Source organism: Phascolarctos cinereus, unplaced genomic scaffold, assembly GCF_003287225.1.
Source record: "Phascolarctos cinereus isolate Bilbo 61053 unplaced genomic scaffold, phaCin_HiC Scaffold_5;HRSCAF=322, whole genome shotgun sequence".
Taxonomy (NCBI): Eukaryota; Metazoa; Chordata; class Mammalia; order Diprotodontia; family Phascolarctidae; genus Phascolarctos; species Phascolarctos cinereus.
In genome coordinates this window covers 471,076,196-471,096,653 of record NW_027555958.1, presented here as the reverse complement: position 1 = coordinate 471,096,653, position 20,458 = coordinate 471,076,196, and the positions used below count along the sequence as shown (strand labels likewise).

The 20,458-nt window shown below is 39.3% G+C and overlaps 1 protein-coding gene across 1 annotated transcript in view; it reads right to left on the bottom strand.

Moving 5' to 3' along the window:
• The window catches only part of LRRC7 (leucine rich repeat containing 7), a 588,365-nt gene that overhangs the window by 257,336 nt on the left and 310,571 nt on the right, over positions 1-20,458 (bottom strand). Inside the window, 1 exon segment of the mRNA XM_020993127.2 lies at positions 17,633-17,689. Within this exon segment, the coding sequence (XP_020848786.1) occupies positions 17,633-17,689 (57 nt within the window).

The following is a 20,458-nucleotide window of genomic DNA, read 5'->3' as shown; positions in this document are numbered from 1 at the left end:
TAACTTCTGGTCATTCCCTTAGCCTCTCTGAGCCTTGATTTCCTCATCTGTAAAATGTTCATGATAATACCTTTGGTACTTATTTCAAAGAGTAATAAGAAAAAGCAAATGAGGTTGTGTATACAAAATAATAAAAAAATAAAAACTTTAAAGCTCTCTATAAATGTCCATGATTAAAATATAATGAAAAACACTAAGAAAAAACACTTGAACATTAAACACAAATTCATCCAGATGTTGCAGAGTAGTAAATCTCATTCACAAACTAATTTTGAATCATTAATCATGATATTCAATAATGAGCACATATTGCTTTTTCTTTTAGTCATGTCAGTGATTTATGGAATCTCCACCAAAGCACGAATTCTAGGTCTGTAATGATGAATAAATGGAGAAGGAAATGGCAAACCACTCTGGTATTTTTGCCAAGAAAACCCCAAATGGGGTCACGAAGAGTTGTACAATGACTGAACAACAGCTGATGAATAAAAGAGGCACATATTGTATGTATGTGTGTGTATAATATGTATATATGTATGTATGTATGTATGTATGTGTGTGTGTATGTCTGCCCCATTAGAATGTAAGCTCCTTGAGGGGAGGGACTGTTTCAATCTTGCCTTCATCTACTTAACAACTAGTACAAGTCTACCTAGCACACAGAAGATGTTTAATTGAGGCTTACTGATTCACTGATTCCAGTGCAAATTAATATACTTTTTTCACCCTACTTTTGGCCAAGATTGTGTACAATCATAGATTTCAAGCTAGAATGGCCATTACGGGTCATCTTCTTTAATCCTTCTATTTCGCAGATGAAGAAACTATGGTCCAGACATGTTAAATGATTGATTTAAGATCACACAGCTTTTAAGCTATAACTCCAAATTCCACATCTTTTTTTCACTATGGCATGCTCTCTCTCTCTCTCTCTCTCTCTCTCTCTCTCTCTCTCTCTCTCTCTCTCTCTCTCTCATTTCCCTCTTGCCTTTGCCCTGGATTAGGATATCTCACAAAGTTTCTTCTCTTAATGCTCTAACTCTCTCTCTCTTCTCTCTCTCCTCTCTCTCTCTCTCTCCTTCTCTCTCTCTCTCTCTCTCTCTCTCTCATTTCCCTCTTGCCTTTGCCCTGGATTAGGATATCTCACAAAGTTTCTTCTCTTAATGCTCTAACTACTTATTTCAGGTGCCAACATTTATTCTACTAGCCACGATCTTTGTAAGAAAAATGTTTTGCATTAATTTCCTGATGGCAGGTCAAGTAGAACAGAACTCCACGATAATAATGGCATTCATCACGATCAAGTTTCTGATATATTCTTAAATTAAGTGTCTCGTGAGGCACTGTAACTACATACATGGAGTGTCTGATAGAACCCAATCAGTCTAAAATCACATGCTTGCTCAAGCAATTCCCTGATGTAAGCATTATAATGAGTCTACATTAGTTACCTTTGGGCTTCACGGTGACTGAGTGACTTGGTTTCTCTTATGGGAAAGTCTTCTTCTTAACTATCCCCTTATCAGTCAGTCAGGCAGAAAACGAACACATATTAGGTGCTTCCTATGTACCAGGCACTGTGACAAGCACTTAGGATACAGAGGAAGGCAAGAAGCTCATATTCTAATGGGAGAGACAACCTTTGGATAACTATGTCCTTATAAGATATATACAGTATAAATGGGCGATAATTTGAGAGAGAAAAGGCCAGCATCAAAGAAACCAAGAGAGGCCTCATTTAAAATGATCATTTAGAGTTAAGGCTTAAAGGAAGCCAAGGAAGAAAGAGGCTCAAGCCTTTCAGGTATGAGGGACAGCCAGTTAAAAGAGCCAGAGGTGAGAGACAAAGTCATGTGATGCACAGCAAATGGGTGGATGCCTTTAGATTCTAGAGTAGAATGTAAGAAGACTGGACAGGTAGGAAGGGGCAGATTTAATGCCAAATAGAGGATTTCATATTTGATCCTGGAGATAACAGAGAACCACTGGAGTTTGTAGAGTAGTCAAGTGACATGTGCTTTAGGAAGATCATGTTGGCAATGGAGTGGAGGAGAGATTGGAGAGGGGAGAAGCAAGGAAGGCAGACCCACCAGCAGCTGTTGCAATAGTCCAGGTATGAGGTGATGAGGGTCTATACCAAGGTGGCAGCAGTGTCAGAGGAGAGAAGGGGACGTAAGTGAGAGATGCCATGAAAGGATGAGAAAAGTTAGTGATAGATTGGTTACATGGGGTGATCATGGGAGAGGAATTGAGCATAACACTGACCATATAGGCCTGGATGATTCACATGAAGATGGTACCCTCAACAGTGCCAGGGACATAGAAGTGATTCTTGGTTTTTTCGTGGCTAGACCAGCAAACAACAAAGTATGTCCTGCCCTAGGACTCCTCCAAGATTTTGAGGAATGGATTACCAATTCATTGCCATGTGAGGACCAGCCTTATCAGGCTCAGAGAGGCCAGTGGCCAGCAGCTTCACCCCAGCTGCACTAGGCCTGTTCCTACAGAGATAATCTCACAAAGTTTTGCTTACCCTACAGTCACCTTTGACAACATCAATGAAGCTATAACATTTCACAATTCACTAGAAATGAATACCTTGGTGTTTCTTTCTTAGGAAGATAGCAATAAGTATTTCAAGCCTCCTCATGTGTAGGAGGAATGAAATCTGTCCTACTTTGCCCTAGAGCACACATTTGGAGAAATAGGTAGACATTGCAAATGCTAGACATGGATTTTGGGTCAATATAAAGAAAAGAAAATCCCTAACATTAAGAGCCATCTTCAGTACTTGGCCTCATTTTTTGTATCTCTCTGGAAATATCTTTAAGATAATCAATCTTCATTTAAGTTCCTCTTACAGATAAGTTATGGGAAGTGATCATCTTACTTTATCCAATATTGATAACATACAGTCACTTCTCAATTCTTTCATTAATAAATGATAGGTATAACATAGATAAAGGGAAATTATCCCATGAAATAGGGTTATAGGACGATAGGGATGGAGCTGAAATGGAGATCAGAGACCAATTTCCAAAACAGTGTATTTCATAGATGAAGAAAAGAGGGCCCAAGGCCATGAAGGGAGTGAGCATCAGAGGTAGACTTTGAACCCAGACCTACTGACAGCTGAGCCAGTGCCTTTCCCCCTGTGTCACACTGCCTCCCTCTACAGTACCACCACTTTTTTGTACTGTCCCATAACCATGGCTTGCAGTTAGGGCTAACAAATGTTGGAATGGAAGAAAAGTCTCTCAAAGTGAGAAGAAAAAGAAACAATGGGCCTGGGTCTCAAAAAATGAGCCCCCCAATAATGCATCATTTAGAGTCAATTGTAGTGAATGAGATTTAGACATTGATGTTAAAATAGCATTGTAGGATAACTTCATATTCACTTGACAGAATGAAAGAATCAAAGAATTTGTGAATTGCAGGAGACCTCAGCAGGCATCTTATCCTCACTCTAACATACTTCATAAATGGTTATCCAGCATCTTCTTGAAGGCCTCTAAGGAGGGGAAATCCACTAATTAATGAGATAGTACATTCAATTCTCCAACTGCTTGAATTGTTTGGGCTTGTTTTCCTGGCATCAAGCTTGATTGGCCTCTTTGAACCTTCTATCCCTTGCTCCTAGTTCTAATAATCCCTCTTCTAAGTGCCAGTGCTTTAAGAACTCAGCCATAAGCATAATGTCCCTCCCTGCATCCTCTCTTCTCCAGATCCTCCAATAGCACAGACTCAAGACTTTTCAACATTGCGCTTGCTTCTCCCAGGTTACACTCCAAGCTGCCAGTATCCTTTCTACAATGGGTCACCTCCCCTGAATGCAATACTCCAAAAATGGCTTAAAAGGCCAAGTATAGTGGGGCTAGAACTTCTCCATTCCTGGATTCACAGAGGGCCAAGAAAAAGGTCATGTGTCCAAGATCTTTATGGGCTGAAAATGTGACACTTTAAGGATCCAATGGGCAATGCTGGTTTAAAATCAGGCAGCATCCAAGAGCTCAGGTGGTCAAATATATGTGGTCATATAAGAGGTATAGTTTCTATTTTAATTTGGGTAAAATTATTTTGACCTTGATACTTGAGGCTCGTTTCCCCCCAACCCTTTCTTCCACTAATCTTTTGAATATCTTTCAGCTGTGGACAGTTCCTGTCACTGCTGAGTTTTCATACAGGAAACAGCTGTGTTCACTAGGCAAAAGGAAATTCCTAGTACTGGGTTGGGTACAAAACCCATTTTTCATGATACACTGGCTGCACTGGTCTAGTTACATTGATGAATTCTTACCTAGATACAGATTTTAGTCAGAAGATGCTCCTCTAAATATACAACAATTGTATAAATATTATTGGAAAACATTTCTATCCCCATAGATGGATACCACAATGGCATATCCTATATTATCTTCATCTTTAATGATTCATTTGCCTTTTTTTAAATGAAAATCACCAGCAATATTTAAAAAATGACACAAACCCAGTGAAAAACAGTGTTTAATTTTTTGAATGCTGTTTAATTTGGAAATTGTACTTTACATTGATAAATGGTCCAATGAGCCTAATGTAAGTTTTAATTTATTTAAAACCCTTAAAAGAATCCACCCATCTAAAGTTGCATAGGAAATTGTCTGGAAATGCAGATAATATATGTCTAACTTTTCTAACAATAAATTTGATGGGATACAAAATGCTTCCAGATAGCATTTTTTGAACACAATACAACTCTAAATATCAACTATTTCCTAATGGCCATAATAGCCCAAGTCACTAATTAATTTCATTTCAAAGAACACTGCTCATAAAATTAGGAAGATCATTTTGTAACCAGAAAGAATTGTTAAATCATTATTTGGGGGTTGTAAATGTAAATTTAGATGCATAAATCCTTTAAAAATATCAGCATGCAGTGGAAAACTAAGGAATCATGACTATAAATTCAAAAAGGTAATTAGTTTAACACTTAGAGCCTTATAGTAGTGTTATTTGAAACAGTAAAAGACATAAACAAGTGATCAGCACAGGAGAGCAGTGAATAGAGCCCTTGGGAAAATGGGAGTCTTGCAGATACTTTTCGGGTGACCCCAGGCGAGTCACATTTTATCTGCTCCATCACTATTTCTGTGGCCATATTAATACATCATTCTGGCATACAGTAAAAACTCTAATGGTGAATTGGCATTCTGAGAAAATGTATGCATGTATGTGTGTGTGTTGTGTGTGTGTGTGTGTGTATATATATATATATATATATATATGTATATATAATTATAAACAGAAAGACAGGAGAAAGTTAATTGCCAGCCAAAAAAGCAAAACCAAGAGAATTGCTTTTCTTGAGCCTATCTTGTTGATCTAACCAGAAATACCAAGGAAGGATTCTTTTGACAAGGCAGTAGGGTGGATCTGAAGGTGCACTGGACTGGGAGCTGGAGGCCTTGGGTCCTCAGAATTGCTGAATCTCAGAATTAAAAGGGGCTTGAGAGGAGGTCTGGTTCAGCCCATTCCTGGAACAATCATCCCCTCTCCATCAGACCTGACAAGTGGTTTAGAGCTGGAAAATTTTCTGGAGAATAATCAGTGAGAAGGGAACCTGCTGCTTATTACCAGCACCCTTTCCACTTTCAATAGCCATAATGGAATGTTTTCTAGCTTTGGGCAGCCTACTTACACTCACTGGCCCTCAGCTTCCTCATGTGAAAAATGAGAGGACTGAACTAGGTCATATCTAAGGTTCCTTCTTGTTCATAATACTATGACTTTTCTCCTCAAGAATTTTCTTTAAAAAAATCAGATTTAGCAATAGCAACAAATCTCTTATTCAGTGGATCTGTGATCTCATGATTGGAGGGACTTACTTCATCAGTGCTGAGAATGGCTCTTCTACATGAGGCAGTGTGGTATAGTAGATTGAATATTGGGCGTGGAGTCAGGAAAACCTGGGATTGTATCTATCTCAGATACTCCCTGGATGTATGACTCTGGGAAAGTAATTTCATTGCTCTGGGACTCAATTTCTTCATCTGTAAAATTCTAGTGTTGGCCAGATAACCTCTAAGTTTCTTCAACTTCTAAACTGGTGATACTCAAATTAAAATTTGCTTATAATATAGGATTTGGGTATGCACCTTTCTTCAGGTGCCTCAGAGTTAGGAAGCATTTTGAGGTTGGTAGGTTCATGGAATGCTTTATTCACATCATCTCTTTTAATCCTCATAATAACCAAGTGAAGAAAGTACCAATTAAAAGGATTATTATTATCTCAATTTTATAAATGAAGAAACTGATACTCAGAGAAGTGAATAGATTTACCTGTAGCATCATAGTTAGTAATCTGAAGGGAGATTTGAACTCAGGTCTTCCTGACTCAAAATCCAGCATTCTATGTCAGATTCCCCTGATGCGTTGGAAAAACAGTGGTTCTTTTAATATTATTGTCGTGATGGTACAATGTGGTATAGAATATAGACAGCTGGTCTAGGACACAGGATGATCTGGGATCAGTTTATGTCTTTGACACACAGAGTGACCCTAGGAAAGTCATTAAACCTTTCAGCATTCTAGACAGTTCTCTAAGGGTGTAAGCTGCAGAGAAGATGTTGACCCACATTGGTAGAGGGAATGTCCTCACCTTGGAGTTCTCTCTACGAATGAAATAAGTCACAGATTCAGGCAAAATTTTTTCAGCCCTCAGGTTTGATAAGTAGGGAACAAAAATTGCTTCTTGCTCCATGAACGACTTCTCTCCATTTCTGTTCACACATGTCCCTGATGATGCCTCTTTATGTAATTCTTCTACATGCAAGCCAATGTTGATAGCAAGGATTAATCTACTTACGAGTACCATGCATCTTTCTACTGTTCTATGGACCACCAGCAAGTTTGATTTGTCCATAGTTATGGTATTCCATGATGTACACTCATAGATTATCACTGGGAGAATGTGGTTATTAAAAAGTTGAGCATTTGTTACAATGAGCAATATGGGAACAGTGAAAGAGTGTTGTTTCCCAAATGTGACCTCATATGGTCATCTCACACTACTTCATCCCATCTTCTTGTTTATCTGCTGCACGTGTCTAAGAAATGCATAATAAATGCATAATTGTAAATTAACTTGAGGGACTGTCCCTCGAATGCTATACTATGCTTGGGAAAATGCGCATTTTTCTCCTCTGCTTTGTTTTTATGATGTAGATGGTTGAGGGAGATTGTAGCAAGTTGGGGCACGATGCCATCTGGGGACTAGAGCGGCTTTGCCTGATAGAGTACTATACTGTGGGTTTGGTGACCATAGCTGTCTTCCAAATGGTTCATCTAGTTTGGCCCCGAGTCAACAAAATGACCCCCAAGAGTGGCAAAAAAGGAGGGGAGCAGTGTCTGAAGGCACAGAGGTTGTGATGGTGGGTATGCTAAAAGGAAATCAGAATGGGCGAAATAAACAATAATATCATGAAAGAACAAGAAATATCAAAGTGAAAAACAGAAGAAAATGTAAAATATGTTGTATTACCAACAACTTAGCTGAAGATAGATCAAGGAGAGAAAATTAAACTCATAGGATTATCTGAAAACTATGACCCAAAATAGAGCCCGAAATCATGATACATCTTCTCGGTAATATGGAGGAACTAGAAAATATGGTAGAATATCAGGAAGCAGTACAGACCAGACCAGTTTTTCTCATATGATTCTTCAAAGAAAGGCCCAGCAACAGTTCTAGACCAAGAAACAATCAGGACGTACAAGAGGAAAAGGAGAAAACAGTGAGTAATTTTCCCAGCTTGGGGCCAGATGTAGGTCTGTGGGCACTGGGGATGGCTTTAAACAGGGAAATAATACCCCCAGGACTCTCTCAGGACAGTTACTGAATTCAGGCCTATGGCTCTGGGCTAGGAGAAGACTTTGTCCATTCTAGTTAGGATAAGGGCTTCAGGGAGCAGGGACAGAAACCCATCAGTCTTGTTGCTAGTATCCCAGAGCTAAGTTAGAGATACATGTAGATGGAGAAGGAGACATGAATCCAGACGCCTTGGAGACAACTGTGCACTAGTGACCAGGGCAAAGAGGTGTCATTGGCCTAAGGCTGTGAACTGGGCAAGGAGCTAGAACTCCGTGGGGTATTAGACTCACTCCTCTACTCAGTCAGAGGCCTACAGCTGAGTGATGAGGCCAGGGAGCTCAGACTGAAGGCAACAGTTCTGTCACTCCAAACCTTCAGAGTCAGCTATCTTACATGGGCTGGGGCCAACATCGGGAGATGGGAAATACAACTAGGGGTAAGCTACAGTTGTGTCCCTCAGACTCAACTCAGGGGGGGAAACTCAGAAAAAAGAGAGAACCCCAGAGAAATTCCAAAATGAAAACTCCCAGGAAGGTCATATCCCAACTCCAAAGCAATCAGATCAAGAGTTCAACTATGGAGGACCCACAGATGGATCACACAATATTTAGCAACTACTATTATAAAGAAGCAGTCTAAGTGGTATCATTAGATTATTGGAATACAATATTCCAAAAGGCAAAATTTAGAAGATTAAAACCAAGAAAGCTGAATAATCCCATGGGGGAAAAATGGGTTTTTAATGAAATACAGGACTTTTTAACATTCCTGATGAAAAGGTCAGAGGTAAGTAGAAACTTTGAAATGCAGTCAAGGGAGTCAAGAAAAACCAAAAGGCAGATACAGGTGAGGAATTCAAGGTACTAAGCAAGGCAAATGTATTCACATTCTAATTGGGGGACATGCCCCCCTCCAGACCTTAATGTCATTAGGGGTCACAGAAAGAGTCAAATAAGATAGAGGCCTTGAGGTCGCTTTTCATATAATCCAATGATCTTTTAAGAAAAGAAAAGGGAAGAAAAAAGGAATACAATAGAAAAGATGGGGATACTTATTTTATATCATCAGAGTGGCATGCAGCGACTGTACAAGCAAGGTAGAAGGGGAGTAGGGAAGTGGGCAGCATCTGAGCATCATTTTGATCTAAACTGGTCAGAGAAGGAGTAGAAATGCACATAACCTTGGGCGAGCCTCAACTTCTCTTTACCTCAATTTCCTCATCTGTTAAATGGGGAACACACATGAGAGATATGGACATAGAAAAGACAAGATTTGGTAATGTGGGCTGAAGGGCAGCCAGATTTATTATATTTATAATACAGCTCATAATGCACACACATCAAAAGCACCTAGTTCTAAAGTTGAATATGAAGACAAATAAGGTTTCAAAGACTAGAAGAGATTTTGGTGCATAATAGGAGCACTGACAGTTAAGTTTTACAGTGATACCTTCCCTTGGTTTCCTGAGTCCATGCTGTAGACAAGAGCCCTTGAGCTACTTCTGGGTGCTATCCAATTGGCCATCATCTGTCATGCTCCATGTCATGTACCCATTGCTACAGCCCATGAGACCACTTCTCTTACCAAATCCATTTTGCTCATGCAAATCTGCACAGGCTACTAAGGTGTCTGGAGAAGGCTCATTTTCTTTTATCTATCAGCCTTATCCTTTTTTTCCCTTTAAAGCAGAAACTATGGGAATTTTCCCTACCTTGGCTATATACGGCCTTTGAGGTTCCTTCTAGACCTGAGTCTTTGACTAAGAAAAGACTGTTTAAAATCAGTACTGTTGGTAACATTAATTTAACCGACCATTTTCTTCTCCACAAAACTTTGTCTTTTTACAGTCAGCTTTCATGGATTCATCATGTACAAGAGAACCTTCACACTGACATGACATGATATAAAAACAGGAGGCAAATGTTCTCCTAGCATTAGTATAGCATGTATTATTTATGCACAAGGTGAAGGATTAACTTTGGAACATAAAAAAAAGCCTTCTTGCACCTGGTAGAAATGGCCATGACTTTGGACAGCCTGATTCTCTCACTACTAACATGGGCATCCAGTTAAATGACTGCCAGATAAGGGGGGAGGGTGAACTGTGTTCACTGTCATAGCTATCCAACCACCAAGGGGTTGCTGTAGCAAACTAGATGAAGTCATCATCCTGACCCTTTTCCATTTCTCCTGTGGCCTAAGAATTCCAACGTAAAGGTGTTTTGAGGAAGGAACTGTTCTCTCGCTTGTTTGTTCATTTTCTTCAGTGCCCAGTTTCCGCAATTCCTGGCTACAAAAGAGTAACTTGGCAAACGTTTGTTGATTTCTGGTTCCAGATCAAATACTTCCTATTATACAAACAGTAAAGCAATGAACTATTATCTGCTTCAGATCTTTTGGAGGAGATACTTTCAAATGCCCATGTCTTAAATTCGTATTTTCCTCCCTTGTTTTGTCTTAATTTTTATACATGATGTGAAAGAGCTGGGATTTCCCTAGAGTGGAGAAGCCCCTCCACAGACCCCAGATTTCAACCAGTCTATGACTTAGTGAATAAATTCTAGGCAGTTGCTTCATGTCCATCAAGGTTAAGTGATGGTGCCTAAGGTTGCAAGCCAGTAACTAGATGGGGGAAGAGGGGTTTCAACCTAGGTCTTCCTGACTCTAGCATGACATCTATTTGATCAACAAGCAGTAAGCACTCTCCAATAAACAGCCCACCCCACAAGCCCTACAATTTCTACATCTTCAATATCTACATATAGGTCTTCAATTATCTGGGTATCAATCACCCCCTGCACTAAAAAAAAAATCCTTTGCTGACTTCTCATCTAGCAAGCACATCATTCGAGCAGCCTCCTCCCCGCCACCTCTCATTTCTGGTCATCAGGTGAGGTAGGACAGGGTCATGGGCTCTGGATTTCATATTGAGAGAAGTAATACATTACTGAGAATGATCTGCTGAAGGCTGCATTTCAGTATGGGAGACGTGATTGTTTTTTGCTGACCCACAATTTGAATTGCTTCATTATGTAGCAAGCCTCTGGGCTCACTCTCCTCAACTCCCACTCTCACTGCCAGGTTGGGTTTCCAGAGGGCTGCTGACTACATTTCTCTTCAGGGTACTAGGGATAACCTTGAGGCTTTAGGGATTTCTTGTACTATTTGCTCACAAACCCTGACTCTCACCCCTCCGCTCCCCACCATTTCAGACCCTGCCGTCAACCATTGCTGCTTCTGGGGCCCTTCTCCTGATCTCAATAGAAAGTCTAACTATTCTTGCTTTTTCAAAGTGCACAACATTATCCCATCCTCTTGTCAATATTGTAGGGGTAGGTAGAGAGCTAAGTAGTCCCCTGATCCCCCCACTCCCAAGGCAATTTCCTCAGTCACCACCAGCAGACTGGCTCATTACTAGAATCTCTTGCCAGAAACATAAAGATTTTTGAACCCTCTCACTGTAATGTATGCCAGCTCAGAGGTGTGTCTGATTTTTTCAACAAATCTCATTACATTTCCTAACTGGCTTCATCTGATTTTATCTAATGATCAAAGAACTTTATTCCTCCCAGTCTGAATAAGAATTGTTCACACCTAATTTATATTTTTGATTGATTTCATTGAAAAGACTTGTCTAGAGCTTCTCTGATTACATTGATTTGGGTGGGGGCATGCTCTTAGAACGGGCTCGTCACAAGTTCATCATTTCAATAACTTTAATTCAAACATGTCTACACACTCATGAATGTATCTACAACATATGACAATGGAAAAAAGCTACAATTTTGTCAAGATGGAGAATTCCCAGTATAAGACCTCTGTCAGTGAAGATGGGGCATGATTTGGGAGGTGAGTTGTAGGAGAGGCTTGAGGTGCAGAAAGGTCAGAGTGACTTGCCAGGATCACAGCCCCGGGCAGGAACAAGGCTAGCTCTCACTCCTCTGCCATACATACGCCACCACATCATTAAACAAACAAACAAGCAAACAAACAAAACCCTGGAACCTGTCATATCTTTGATATATAGGACTTTGCTCAAAAAAAAAACCCCTCTCTTTTAAAGCAGATCAGCAATTGCTCTGCAATTCAGAGTTTTCTGGGGGCACTGAGAGGTTAAGTATTATTAATTATAAGCAGGATTTATATAGTGCTTTGAGATTCACAAAACACGTTACGTGTTATCTCACTTGATCCACAATAACCCTATAAGGTAGGTGCTGTTATTAACCTCATTTTACTGAGGAAGAAATGGAGGCCCAACAAGATTTAGTGGGCAGCTAGGTGGCACAGGGAATAGAGCGGTGGCCATGGAGTCAGGAGGACCCGAGTTCAAATCTGGCCTCAGACACTTATTAGCTGTGTGACCCTGGGGAAGTCACTTAACCTTGTTTACCTCAATTTCCTCATCTATTAAATGAGCTGGAGAAGAAATGGCAAATCATGCCAGTATCTTTGCCAAGAAAACCTCAAATGGAGTCATGAAGAATCAGACATGACTGAAACAATTCGACAATAATAAAGAGTTAGTGACATCCGGGGTCGCACAGCTACAGTGTTTTGAGACAGAATTTGAACTCAGTTCTTCCTGACTCCAAGTCCACCACCTGGTTGCCTCTTGCTCAGCGTCATATAGCCAGTATAAGTTAAATATAGGACTTGAACCCAGGTGTCAAGGACACTGTGCCCAGTTTTCTATCCATAGTATACCATGATGCCAATAATAAGTCAGTCAGTCAGTGAATATTTATTAAGTACCTACTATGTGCCAGGAACTGTAATAAATGGTGGAGATATTAAAAAAAGAGCAAGAACCTCACAGCCTAATGGAGGAGACAACGTGCAAACAACTATTGTACAATAAGCTACAGACAGGATAAATTGGACATAATCAAGATAATTATGTGTCATAACCTAGATGTACAGAGTCAACTCACTTGGTTTTAGTAAATGAGATAATTTGATTCTGGAAGTGTCACGTACTTCCCAATGGCAGTTGAATTATTGAAGGATGTCGGCAGCCCCTGTCATTGGAATGTTAGTGAATTCCATGTAGGTAGACAAATGGATAGGTTTAGAATTATCATAAAAAGGAAAGAGAAAAAAAATGCTGACTAAACAACACTGAAGCCTTTTGTGGCATTCCAGAAGAGACAGATGCTGAGGAGTCTGGGGTTATCACAGGGCTCTAGAGTTGGGGGAACATAGGGAAGCTCAGTGGTCAGCCAGACCAACCTGAAGTAGTCATCTTCTCTATAACATCCCTGGTTATCTAGTATCTACTTGCTGTTCTCCAGTGTGGTGAGCCACACTACCTCTTGGGACAGGCCACTGAATTTTGTGAACATCTCAAATGATTAGGAAGTTTTATTATATCCCAGTTAGCGGGGTCATTACAGTGGGTGATAGAGAAACCACACCTATAGACCCTAGAACGTGGGGGCCTCACACCTCTTATCTTAGTATGGTGACACCCAAGCTTTCTCTGGAATGGACCCCGTGGGATCTTGGCCTTATCTTGGCTATGTATAGAATCTCAATGGTGGCAGCAGAGAGCAACAGGTCCTTGTAAAACATTTCACCTCTCTCCAACTCAAAGTGGTGCTGAGGGGAATATCTGTCCCTCTTGATCAATGAAGTCATTTCTCTGTTCCACCAATCAGGAATCAATTAGTGGAAATCTGTCATCCAGCTGTTCCTATCTGCCACAGTTCCAACAGAGAAGCCTTTCAGCATCTTCCCTTTAGCTTTCTATGCAGTTCAGTGGTTTAAATGAGAGCCTCCGAAACAGTGACTCATCTTTCACTTAAAAACTCATAACTCTCCAAACTTTCTATGTGAAATTGGTAGTTCTTTTAAAATAATACCTCAGCCTTCAAAATAGCATATAATTTATCATTTTTTAGTTTTATCAGTTTTAGTAATAAAACAGTTATATGCAAATGACCTGAGTTACCATAATCATCTATAGCTCTAAAGTTTACAGTGTGGTCTAATATATCTTTGGTGTCCTTGAAACTGTTTTTTATACTCATATTTTTCTTGTTTTAATTAAATAAAATATCTTTGCTCTTTGTAATATCCCTCACAGGGTGATATGTCTTTATATTTATATCATATATTACATAATATATTTATATTATATTATATTATATTATATATTATATTATATTATATTATATTATATTATGTTATGTTATGTTATGTTATGTTATGTTATGTTATATTATATCATATTATATCATATTATATCTTATTATATCATATTATATCATATTATATCATATCATATTATATTTATATTATATTATATATTATATTATATTATATTATATATTATATATATATATTATTTATATTTATATATTATATTATATTATATTATATTATATTATATTATATTATTATATTATATTTCCATTTCTGTCCCAAACTGCTCAAACTCCACCTGAAAGCTATGTTTCTTCAGCTTATATTAAAATATGCCCTTTTGGTATTAAAATGTTAATTAATAACAATTAATACAAATCTTTTTATTTACATAAAAATACTTTTTGTGACCCTTTCATCTCCAAACTTCTCCATAGGAAAGGGGCCCTAAAGGGGCATCCACATTTTACACTTGTAATGGAGTTTGTATTTGCTAAAAGTGAGAGCAGTGCTTAATACTGTTCATTGCATATATTGCTGTTAATATAAATATATTTTTAAACTGTTGAGTACAATGGTAGGTTTGAGGTTTTATTGGTCTGGACCTGCAATGTCATTAGTATATGGAATTTCTAGCATGGAAGCTTTCTCCATCCAACAGAGGACACAAACGACTCTTAGAGAAATACCTGAAAAACTGAGTGGTCATGACGTGTCCAGGGTTCGGGTCAGAGTTAGGTTGTGTTCAGTGTGTGTCTGAGGCAGGACTTGAATCCAGTTCTTCCTGATTCCGAGGCTAACTCCCCAGTTGCTATTCCATGTTGGCCATCTCTAATTCCATCATTATGCACAAAAATCATGCTTTTCCTAATCATTTCTACTTCGGTTTTCCTTGAAAACCATAGAACACAAAAGAGGAAGGAAGAATGCTAGAAAATGCAGTTAAGTCAATGACACTTTGAGTAGTGATTAAGAAGCTATCCAATATAATGCAACAAGCATTAAGCACCTATTATATAAAAAAATCCACACTGTTCTTGGAAATAAAGACCCAAAGTAATCTTAGGTAATGAAAAGAGCTCATGAAAACATACTCCAGAGTCATTCCAAAACCGTCTTTTTCTATGATTCTCATTCTACAGGCCCCAAAGCTAAGTATATTACTTCCTAACGACTTCCTTCTTATCTCTTTAGTGTTTTAACTCTAACTTACATAAAAACTCCCACTAGCAAAACAAAACACATTTACATTGAAAATGTGAACTATCTTGAGGAGAAGAGATACCAGGTTATATTTTCAACAAGCATTTCCATAAGTATGCTGCTTCCTTCATGAACATTATTGTAAAATTCTAAATCCCAAGCATGGTTTTACCCACAGTATTTACAGAAGTTCAATTCACTATGGATCCGTGCTCATGTTCTTCAGAAAAAAGCTTAGAAATGGTGTTGTGTCAATCATCTTATGGTATAAACATAAATGGTATAAGCACAGTAAGGCTAGCAAAGATCTGCAACAATGTGATGCCTGCATGCTCCATTTTATCCTCTGCACTTGAGTACATGTCAATGCAAACTTGAGGAAAGGGGACTCTTTACCACGCTCTTTAATTTCTTCATGTCCTCAACTTGCTGACTAGGTCAACGAGAGATGTTTCCACATAATCAGCATCATTTCTCCCATTGCTAGCATGATTTCTCTGACATTTTTCTTTTTTGAAAGATTCAAAGAAAAGGGTGAAAGAGAATGAACCACAGGCAGTAACTATATTCACAGAAGGTTGATACTTGAGTGTGACCAACGTCTACCCCTGTCACTGCTCCTAACTACTGTATCAAACCCATGGTTTTATATTTACAGGTATAAGTTATTGACTTGTCTGAAAATATATTATCGTCCCATGGGTGAGAAAACACCAATTTGGGGGCTATTTTGTTTAGAAAAGATGACCACTCAGGTTAGGTAATTAAGAGGAAAGATCTCAAGTACTGGTCCTTTTCTGGAATAGGATACCACCGCATTGGAACTGTACTACTTTTGAATCACAGTATTTTGTGATCAGACATTTTGAATCACAAGTAGGAAATCAACTTGATAACATGTATATTTTTCATTTTATTCTGAAAAATAAACCCTTCCCCCATCACAAATTATTTTGAAATTTCAGAAATTAGTGACTTTTTTTTTTTTGCTTTTCTTGCCTGGAATCTTCTCCCTTCTTATAATTGTGGAAATTGAGTGTACCTTCCTTATCCCCATCAACAACATCTGTCCAAATGACACTGATGGGCAGACAGGCCCAGGAGTGGCAGCATCCCTGAGACAACGGGTTTGCTTCCAGCCTAGGCTTCACAGCCAGCTTCTGGAATGCCACTCCTGTTCCTAAGGGGCAAGCCATTCCCACCAACTGCCAACCCAAGTGCCACCCATGGAGCAGACAAATCAGCCTAGCTCCCCAAGGCAGAGATAGGGAAGCATCATGGTCCATACCACCACCACCCTCTAGACCACAGTCTCCCCTCAGGCTCCGATGGAGACATCCCAGGATTCTGATGCCCAAAGCCTTGGAAATATCAAGGCTTCCAGCCCAGTGCCTACAGCCATCACTCTAGGAAGCAGCCACTGTGGAGATGGAAACTTCTCCTGCAGGTGGGACAGCTACAGCTACTGAAGACCCAGAATGAAAAGTTCTTGCTGACAAAATTCTTGGCCCAATACAGTGGTTAAACAACAAAAACTGATATAACTTTATAAGTGGGAATGACATTTTGGAGAGATATACTATCTACTTTGCTTTTGTATCCTAAAGTTCATGGGACCTTTCCAATCTGACTTGCACCTGAAACCTTCCCTGTCTTGTCTCCTCTATTAAAATGGGAGCTCATTGAGAAAGAGATTGTCTTATTTTTCTATTTGTACCTCCAGTGCTTAGCACAGCACTTTGCACATAAATGGGTTCTTAATAAATGCTTTTATTTATGCATTACAGACCATAGTAGAATATTATACTTTTATATATGTAGAAGGTAAGTTGTAGGGTAAACTTCAGCCTTTAATAAAGTATATATTACCTGTGATTCCAATGTGTCTATTTTTAAAAAACCAAATACTGTTGTGGTTTCATTAAATAAATAATATGTAATGGGATAGTTAAACATTTTTGTAAATATAGAGTGTATGCTAAATGTCTTTGGGATCCTATTTAATTATGGGCTTAAACAAAGATGAATTTTGATGCATTTCCTGAAAAATGATAATTTTATTATTATTTTAAAAATTCCGGCATATTATAATCCAATTATAATGGAGCATTGGGGCTGAAAAACTCATGGTGACCTGCTGCTACATGAAGAACCTAAAACCAAGCCATCCACTTTTCCCTTCTCCTGGCTGGAAAAGTGAAGCAAATTCTTAATTTTTATCTATTTAGTCTGCTGAATTTCCTAAGTGACTAGGTAGACAACTTTTAGGAAAATGAATCTAGTCCTGCCTTCAGAAGCATATATGCTGAAATTGAAATGATTCAGAGAAAATGAATCACAATCTCAAAACAGAGATTGTCAGTTCTGCCGGCAGCTGAAAACAAAACTCTGAAAATTGCAGGCCAGATTTTAACAAAATAAATGCTCACTTACTTTGGTAGAGTTTTCAAGTGATTTTCTCTTAATTCCAAGATCCGCAATTTGACAAGTCTACAGAAAGAGATACACAGTTGTTTCTTAAGATAATTGTATGACAAAGTGGTTCAGAAGCTAACATGAATGACTTTTATCCCCTTCTTGGCCAGAAAGAAATGTCCAAGAAAACTGTCACCATGTTTACATATAGTACAAAAAGGGAGATAACTCATTGTCAGAGTAGGGCCTGGAATCCTATTAAGTTCCTTTGTGAAGGAAACTGACCCTCCTAAAATCTGACTGCTTTGACCAGGACACACAGGCAGCAAATTGCAGGGGGGGGGGGCCACTCAAACCCAGGACTCAGATTCCAAATCTGCCTTCTTTTCATGCTCCTCTGGATTCAGAGCCAGAGGACCCAGGTTCAGATCCTACTCTGACAGTCTTGTGCTTTGGGACACTTAAGCTCTGTTGGCCTCAGTTTTTTCAGTCACAAAATGAATGGGTTGGACTAGGCACCCCTAAGGTCCCACTGATCTCTGGCTATGAATCTAATGACATTTAACACATTTTTATGAGTCCTATTTTTTCCCACTCTCATATCTAGAAATAGATACATTCTGTGAGAGTAGAAATTCCAAGCTCATTTAAAATGGCTAAATTTTACTTAGAATGGCCAAATGAAACTTCAAGTTTTTATTAAATGCTCTTGGATATCCTATATATTATGAGGTAAGTGGCCTAGTGAACAGAGAGCTGATTTCAGATTCAAAATATATGGGATTCAAGTCTCACCCCTGACATATATTAGCTATGTAATACTGCTCTAGGTAACCTGGCACAGGGAGGTTCCTCGCCAGTGAAATGACAGCTCTGTCCCTTCTCTCCTCACAAAGTATTAGAAAACATAGTCCTTTATTTCTGTGTTTGGGACAAGAATGGGACATTTATTCAACAACTTTATCATCTCTGGACCTAGGTGGTATGGAGAGGTAATGAAGATAGTAATAAATGAAGATGAATAAAACTGGGAAGGTAATAAGACAGAGCATCTAGGAGGGAAAGAAGGACTTACACAAATAATTAGCGGTAATAATGATAAGAGCATTTCTATAGCACCTACTGTGAGCCAGGCACTGTGCTAAGCACTTTGCAAATATGATATTCTTTGATCCTCACAACAACCCTGGGAAGGTAGGGGCTGTTATTATTCACATTTTACAAATGAGGAAACTGAGGCAGAGGGAGGGAGGTTAAGTGAGTTGCCCAGAGTCACACAGCTAGTAAGGTCTGAGGCTGGGTTTGAGCTAAGATCTTCCTTATTCCAGGCCTAAGGCTCTGTCCACTGGGCTACCTACCTAAGGTATAGAGTAAGTATTGTTTCATTGTTTTTATTTGCATCTGCCTGGACTGAACACAAAGCCTGGTGCCTAGTGGGCATTTAACAAATGCCTATTGGTGGATAATTATGAGTAAAGGAAAAATTCAAATAAGTGTCCTTTTTGTCTACAGAGCACCAACTGATTCAGTTCTCTTATTCTTTCTATGAATGAAGAGTGTGTCCACACTGAGTTCGGTGGACCCAGGCAGGCAGAAGAGGTTTGCCCTTTGTCGACTTTAAAAGAATTAGAGGCTTGCATTGGGAGTAGGGAAGAATTGATAGCTACTGTTTCTTCTGTGACACCTCTGCTTAAGAATCCATTCTCTGGCTTGTATTTGGGATTAAAGAGGTTTTCAGCCTCTTTGTTCAGATTACATATGGGGCTTCACCTGGCCTGTCCAGGCCTGACAAATCTCTCCATTAACCACGTCACAGTTAGGGCCACCTAACCATCTGCTTGGCACAGTAGCTGACCCCACTCTCTGAACTCTTCTCCCTTTGTCTTTTGTCTTTGCTTTTATCTGCATCCCTCTGCATTGATTTCCTTTGACCATCAACCCTTCTGTACCCATTCTTTCCTTTCTAGGCCTCAAGTCCTTTCTTCCTAGCATCCACTTTCATTTTTTATGTCATAGTTTTTAGATCCTCTGTTTGGTAAAACCTTTTCATCCCTTGTGGATTCAACCCCTTACTAGGAAAAGCCATTCCTGAAGCACTTATATAGCCTCATCTACTTTCCACATTTTGAAAATATTTAACAGAACGGTGGATCTTTGTGACTTTGAGGACCTGTTATTTTTGTCAGTGTGGGGACTCGCTCTCCACCAGCTCCGATTGTAGCTCTCCTGATCTAGCAGAGGCTCTTTGAGAGTTGCTGTGGGTTTGTTTAAGTAGCTCACCTGGGGATGGATTCTCAGAATTGATCTAAGCTGGTCTTTGGGCAAAAGGCCCAAAGGCCAGTGTCCAAAGCCTTTCCCTCTGATCCTCCAGCATAGATGTTGAAGACTGAGAAGACCTTCTACACTACTTGGAGCTTTGGAGGAGAACATCACTGGAGAAATACGACAATATTTCAGAAATACTTTTGGTTCAGTGAAAAACTTTTGAGATAAAGACTTTGGCTCTTAACGTTTCCCTCTTTAGCCCAAGTTTACGTGGATAATAAAGGTTAATTTTGCCTTTATTACCAATTGTTACCAGGTTAATGTAAAAAGGAGGACATTCAATCTGATAGGACAGGTATGGAGACAACCTCCAGCCCTGTGATGAGTAGATTTCACATGAGAATTGGTGTCAGAAGACCTAGATTTTAGTACCAGCTCTGCTGCTTGGAATAGGCTTGGATAGGCTGCTAGACTTGGATCCAGGAAGGCCTGGGTTCAAATCTTGCCTCAGCTACTTACCATGTGCAAATCACTTCACCTTTCTAGGTCCTAGTTTTCTGATCTGTGAAATAAGGGAGC